This window comes from Carlito syrichta, unplaced genomic scaffold (assembly GCF_000164805.1).
Source record: "Carlito syrichta isolate Samal-C Ts95f unplaced genomic scaffold, Tarsius_syrichta-2.0.1 Scaffold316060, whole genome shotgun sequence".
In the NCBI taxonomy this organism is placed as follows: domain Eukaryota; kingdom Metazoa; phylum Chordata; class Mammalia; order Primates; family Tarsiidae; genus Carlito; species Carlito syrichta.
In genome coordinates this window covers 1,168,404-1,175,257 of record NW_007260156.1, presented here as the reverse complement: position 1 = coordinate 1,175,257, position 6,854 = coordinate 1,168,404, and the positions used below count along the sequence as shown (strand labels likewise).

Sequence of the window (6,854 nt, the reverse complement as noted above, 5' to 3'; positions counted from 1 at the left end):
GGGGGGCGGGGGGAGGCTGGGCCCCACGTGCTGATGCCTTCCCGCCCCCTCCCCACCTCCTCGCCAAGCCCCACGTTCCCAGAGCCCACATTCCCCTGGGGTGGAGGCTTTAAACTCAGTGGCCCCGAGCACCCGCCCCATCTTCCAGGTACCAGGCCCCTGACATCGACGTACAGCTCAGCTCAGACCTGTCTGACTCGCTCAGGACCCTGAAGGTACGCACCCACTCGGGAGTGCAGTCTGTGGGGCTGTGCCCGGTGATGACACCATCCTTGCTCCCCGTGCCCCCAGGGGCTGTGGGCGACACCTTGGCTGCCCCTGGGCTGGGCCGGTTGGGCCAGTGTCCAGGGGCTGAGGGCATGAGGTCCTGCAGTGGGCTACCAGGGTGAGGGCCCGGGTGGCAGTTTGAGCCTGAGGCCCTCAGAAGGCCTCTCCTTCCATCTGGGTTTGCACCTCAGTCCCCAGTCTCCCTGTCCTGTCTCAGCTTCTTCAAGATTAGAGGGGCCTTCCTGAAGCTCACAACTGGCCATGTGGCTCCCCCCCACCCCCGAATCAGCTGTGGTTCCACAGTGCCCTAAAGGAAGCCCAGCTACCCCTGCAGCCACGAGTCTGGCCTGCCCTGGCCTCACTGTGGGTTCCAGCAGCTGGGCCTCAGACGGCAGCTGTTGCCCCTGGCGTTCCCTTTTCCACTTTGTCCCCAGCCTCCTCCCAACTCAGAGGCAACCAGGGGCAGTGGCCACCCCCCTGATGCTGAGCCTCCCAGCTCAGGGCTGGACTGAGCCCTAGTGCCCAGAGGCCTGGGAAGACCCCGGAGCCCTAGGGCGTCTGCCATCCCATTGAGGCCACCCTGTGTCCCACAGCCCGAGGGCAACATCCTCCAGGACCGCTTCAAGAGCTTCCAGAGGAGGAACATGATCGAGCCTCGGGAGAGAGCCAAGTGAGGCCCGGCTGCTGGGGAGGAGGGGCACGGGGTACCGGGGCCTCGACCTGAGTTGGGGGCGGCTGCTGACGGCTCCCGGTCCCTCCTCAGGTTCAAGCGCAAGTACAAGGTGAAGCTGGTAGAGAAGCGGGCATTCCGCGAGATCCAGTGAGTGGCCCCCCGGCGCTGGCAAGGTCCTGCTCGCTCACACAGGAACGGAGCCCTCCCCTGGCCCGGAGAGGGTGGGCGGGTCCCCAGTGGGAAACTGAATAGGCGGTCGGGTGTGCTTGGACGTGGGCGTCCTCATCCCCTCTCTTCTCCCCAGGTTGTAGCCGCCGGACGCTGGAGCCCCTGCCTTTCAATAAAGCACCTTCCAACCCACTGGGGCTTCACATGTGACCTGTCCCCTTCCACGGACAGCCTCCGTGTGTGACACCTCTGTGCCTGCCCCTTGGGCACATGAGGTGGTGCCTGCCAAACCTTCCTCCCCCAGAGGAAGCAAGTCTCAGGGCACGTCACAGGCTGTTGCCGACTGCATCCTGGCTTGCCCAGCAGTGGTAAGGCCGGCAGCTGGCTGGAGTGGTGGGCCTGAAGACGCAGGTGCCGTGGGACCTGCAGCCTGTCAGACACAGAGGGGCAGAGCACGGGACTGAGAGCTGGCCTGGCGTTCTGACTCGGACCTGTCTCCATCCTGCCATGGTGGCCAAGAGCCTCTGTGCTGGCAGTGGGGGATGTGATGGCAGCCCTGGTGCCTGCCGGCCACCTGCTGGGTGTTAAGTGGGTGGCTTAGTTCTTGGGGCCCTCGCAGCAACAGGGTTGTGGGGGTGAGGGCTGTGCTTACTTGCATGGGAGCAGTGAGGAACTTGAGGTGCACGCAATGCGGTTTGTTTTCCTCTGTTCCCCTCACACCTGCTCTTATGGGGTGGGTTTTTTTGAGTTGGAGTCTCACTCTGTCCACCCATGCTGGAGTGCAGTGCCACACCACGGCCACCGCAGCCTCGACCTGCTGGGCTCAGGTGATCCTTCTGCCTCAGCCTTCCAGGTAGCTGGAACTATAGGCGCATGCCACCACATGCTGCTAATTTTTTGGTTTGTTGTAGAGGCAAGGTCTTGCCAAGATGCCCAGGTGTGGGTGGTGTTCCATGTGTGATTCTACTGTGTTACATGCATGTGTGAGTGAGAATGGAATTGTTCTGATGTCTGTTAGGACCGTCCCCACCTGGTTCTGCCACATGCTTTCAGTGCCTCTGGGGACTGTCCAGTCTTCAGAGCTTCCTCACTTCCCATGGCACAGCCCCCCAGGGTGTGGGTGTGTGTGATGTCACATGACCAGGCCATGCTGCTCCAGGGGAAGTCGGAATGAAAGTCTCTGTCTGCTTCTCACGTGTGTCTAGGAAAAGTGTCGAGATGGCTGGGCTCAAGGAAACATGTGTCTGACGGGTCAGTTGATGGGGTCGTCCTGTGCCCTCCACAGGCTGTGGGGTGTGCTTTCCTGTGCTGCTGCAGACCTTTGTGTCACTGTGTTGCCCAGGCTGGTCTTGAACTCCTGGTCTCGAGTGTCCCTCCCACCTTGGCCTCCCAAAGTGCTGACTCAGGCAATCCTTTAACCTTAGCCTCCCGAATAGCTGGGACTGTAGGCGTGCACCACAATACCCGGCCTGCTTTTAATTTTTGTGGAGACGAGGACTTTGCTATGTTGTTCAGGCTGGTCTCAAAGTCCTGGGTTCATGCAGTCCTCCTGCCTTGGCCTCCCAAAGTGCTGGGATTACAGGCATGCATGAACCACTGTGCCTGGCCTTTAATAAGCTTTTTTAAATTATGGAACCAAAGTCTGACATACATATTTTGTTTCTCTTAGGCTGTTTTTGACTTTGTGGTGTCAGGCAGAAGTGCTGTGTTTTTAGCTTTCTGTTTGTCTTTCTCTATTTTTTTATTACAGCCTTTTGAAAGTTCGGGCAGGCAGCGAGACCTCATCTCTACAATAAATAAAAAAATCAGCCGGGCGTGGTAGTGCGCGCCTGTAATTCCGGCTACTTGGAAGGCTGAGGTGGAAGGATCGCCGGAGCCCAGCAGGTCGAGGCTGCGGTGGCTGGGAGCGACCACTGCACTCCAGCCTGGGCGACAGAGTGAGACTCCAACTTAAAAAAAAAAAAAAAAAAAAGGTTTCTCTAGGACAAGATGTTTATAAAAATAGAGCGGGCAATTTATAAAAGAAATGGGTAAAGGCGAGAGTAACGTCAGCGCCTCCTGCCTCTGCCACCACCCCCGGCAGAACAGCCTGATGTCACGGAGCTATTTCTACCGTTCTTCCCCCTCTCTCATCTTAAATAAAAGTAAAGAATGTTCTGCAGATAAGAAAACAGCTCTGTGTGTGTGTGTGTGTGTGTGTGTGTGTGTGTGTCTGTGTGTGTGTTGAGGGCCATGTCAGAGGGAAAAGTGAAAGCCTGGCTGGGCGCAGTGGCTCATGCCTGCATTCCCAGCACTTTGGGAAGCTGAGGTGGGAGGACGGCTGAGGCCAAGAGTTTGAGACCTGCCTGGATGACATAGTAAGACCTCATCTCTAAAAAAAAATTAGCCAGGCGTGGTGGTGTGTGCCTGTAGTCCCAGCTACTTGGGAGGCTGAGGTGGAAGGATTGTCTGAGCCCAAGAGGTTGAGGCTGCTGTGGCCATAAGCGTGCCAGTGCACTCCAGCTTGGATGAGACAGTGAGAACCCGACCTCAAAAAAAAGCCATCTACCAAGGCCCCTCGAGTCACCAGCCTCTCACCCAGTAAATCGTCGCTAGGGGAGTGTCTGCAGGAACCCGCTGGAGACAGGAAACTCTTAATGCCCAGAGACGGCCATCAGGGCGTCAGATTCGTGGACACCAGGAGGTGGCAGTGGTCACCGCTGATCAAGGACGCGTCCTCAGGAAATTCTTGGTATTTAATTGCTGAGGGAAATGCGTCTGTTCCTATATGTGCAAACACCAGGAGTCAGAAGTCTGGATTTTACATCAAAAGAGAAACTTAAAGGTACAGATCTCCAGTTAAGAGTTTGCAGCTTCCTTTGAAACACACAGAACAGTAATGGGTTCATGGGCCAGTGGCCTGGAAGGCAAGGCAGCGCCGGCCAGGGTAGGGTGGGCACGGTGTGTGGAGGAAGAATCTCAATTTTGCTGTCTGGAGATTTTCTCAGGAACTGGGGAAAAGGCACGTTGGGACTAGGGTGATGCTAGTGAACTTTGTTTCGGGGCCCTTCGAAGGCCCTTTGCCGGTTTTTTCTTTTTGAGCTTGGGTCTCTGTTGCCCAGACTGGAATGCAGTGGCACAGTCAGGGCTCACTGCAGCCTCGATCTGAGTTTAGGCAATCCTGCTTCAGCCTCCTGAGTGGCTGGGACTACAGGCACACACCTGGCTAGTTTTTAGATTTTTTGGAGAGACGAGGTCTTGCTATGTTGCCCAGGCTTGTCTTGAACTTGGGCTCAGCCATTCTCCTGCCTTGGCCTACCAAAGTGCTGGGATTGCTGGCGTGAGCCACGGTGCCTGGTCCCTGCATTGCTTTTGAATCTGTAACTTGATACAGTTTCTTCTAAAGTGGATCTTCAAAGTTATAAAAGCTGACCAGGCTTGGTGGCTCAGCCTGTAATCCCAGCACTTTGGGAGGCAGAGGTGAGAGGTGGCCCGAGCCTGCGGGTACAAGACCAGCCCTGAAAACTTGGCAAAACCTTGTCTCTACAATAAATAAAAAATTAGCTGGGCATAGTAGCATGTGCTTGTAGTTCCCAGCTACTTGAAAGGCTGAGACAGAAGGATCGTCAGAGCCCAGCAGGTCAACCCTGGGGTGGCTGTGAGCGTGCCACTGCACTCCAGCTTGGGCAACAGTGAGACTCCAACTCGGAAAAAAAATTATAAAAGCTCAGGCACCACCGATCCTGGGTCTGCCTCAGATTATGACAGAAGGAAACAAAGGTGGTGGCTGAATAAGTGGGGGCACCCCTGTGCTGTGGAAAAAGCCAGACTCATTCTGCTCGGTAAAAGAGGGTGGAGACTGAACAGCTGTGTAGAATTGTGAAGAGTGCCCAGCTTTCAGATACCAGCTGGGTGACCTTGTGCAGGTCATCAACTTCTCTGTTTCACTGTGCCTATCTGCTACGTGGCCACATTGATGGTGCTCATCTCACAGTGATTATAAGGAGACACAGTGTGCACGTGAAGGCGACCAGAACGCAGCCCAGCACAGAGGAAGCCCGTAGGGGAGTGTCTGCTTTTATAACAATGATAAGGGAAGACCAAAATGTGGAAACTCGGGAAGCTGTGCCAGAGACTCCTCACAGATGCTCGGGCCATTGACCCCGTGACTGCGCCCTTGGGAACGTGCCCTGCAGAAACGGCCGGAAGTGTAGGGAAAAGCAAAGGGCAGAGGCAGGGTCGCGGGGCGGGAGAACATGTGGGCATGGATGCCTGGAGCCCGTCCCCGAGGAGGCCTCTGCTGGTAACTGGCCATGCTTCTGTTCACTGCTCTGTGGAAACGCAGACAGGATCCACTGTCTACACTGGTGTCCACTCAACGAGCCCCATGCCAAAGTCTCACAGCTGGTTGGATTTCAGAGGAGGCTTTTTCTTTTTTTTTCTGTTGGTGAGAAAGCAGGAGTTTATTAAGAATACAGGAAAGCTCCCAAGCTGGAGGGGACCCGAAAACCCAAGGCTTTTCTTTATTATATTATTATTGTTATTATTGTTATTTTTGAGTCAGTGTCTCTGTTGCCCAGGCTGGAGTGTAGGGGCATGATCATAACCACTGCAGCCTCAAACTCCTGGGCTCAGGCCATCCTTCCGCCTCAGCCGCCCATGTGGCTGGAACCACAGGTGTGCACCACCATGCTCAGCAAATTTTATTTATTGTAAAGACAAGGTCTTACCAAGTTACCCAAGCTGGTCTTGAATCCTTGGGCTCAGGCAGTCCTCTTGCCTCTGTCTCCCAAAGTGCAGGGATTACAGGCGTGAGCTACTGCATCAGGTCTTTATTATTATTTTAGCATTTCCAATGTTTTTATAATTTAGCAAACTTAAAAATTGGAGTCCAAAATGTCAGTAAGGATTTCCTGGAAAAGACATATGCAATGGTGACTAGCTGTTGGGCTATTTGGAAGGTTTAAAACAAAAAACCAGGTAAGGTGGCTCACACCTGTAATCCCGGCACTTTGGGAGGTTAAGGTGGGAGGATCAATTGAGGCCAGGAGTTTGAGACCAGCCTAGGCAACATAGCAAGACTCTGTCTCTAAAGAAAATTTGCTGGGCCTAGTGGTGTGCACCTATAGTCCCAGCTACTTGGGAGGCTGAAATGGAAGGATCACCTGAGTCTGGCAGATTGAGGCGGTGGTGAGCTGTGATTGTGCCCTTGCACTCCAGCCTGGGCAACAGTGAGGCTCCAACTAAAACAAAAACAAAATCCGAAGCCATGGTGAAAAGCTGGGCCTTTGGGAGGCTGAGGTGAGTGGATTGCCTGAGCCTGCGGGTTTGAGACACGCCTGGACAGCGAGACCACATCTCTACAATAAATCAAAAAATTAGCCGGGCGTGGTAGCGTGCGCCTGTAGTTCCAGCTACTTGGAAGCCTGAACGGAAGGATCGCCGGGAGTGTGCCACTGCACTCCAGTCTGAACAACAGAGTGAGACTTCAACTCAAACAAAAAAAAAAGCCTGGCTGGGTGGCTCAGCCTGTAATCCTGCGCCTTGGGAGGCTGAGGTGAGTGAATTTCCTGAGCCTGTGGGTTTGAGACCCACCTGGGCAACTTGGTGAGACCTCATCTCTACAACAAATCAAAAATCAGCCGGGTGTGGTAGCGCGCGCCTGTAGTTCCAGCTACTTGGAAGGCTGAGGCGGAAGGATCGCTGGAGCCCAGCAAGTCGAGGCTGTGGTGGCTGGGAGCAGCCACAGCACTCTAGTCTGGGTGAC

General features: G+C 54.9%; 1 protein-coding gene across 1 annotated transcript in view; it reads left to right on the top strand.

Moving 5' to 3' along the window:
• Window positions 1-1,091, top strand: part of NOP53 (NOP53 ribosome biogenesis factor) — a 6,864-nt gene extending 5,773 nt beyond the window's left edge. The window contains exons 10-12 of the mRNA XM_021706854.1: window positions 173-215; window positions 861-937; window positions 1,031-1,091. Coding sequence (XP_021562529.1) covers window positions 173-215; window positions 861-937; window positions 1,031-1,091 — 181 coding nt within the window. The remainder of the gene's footprint in view (window positions 1-172; window positions 216-860; window positions 938-1,030) is intronic.
• The last annotated feature ends 5,763 nt before the right edge of the window (window positions 1,092-6,854 follow it).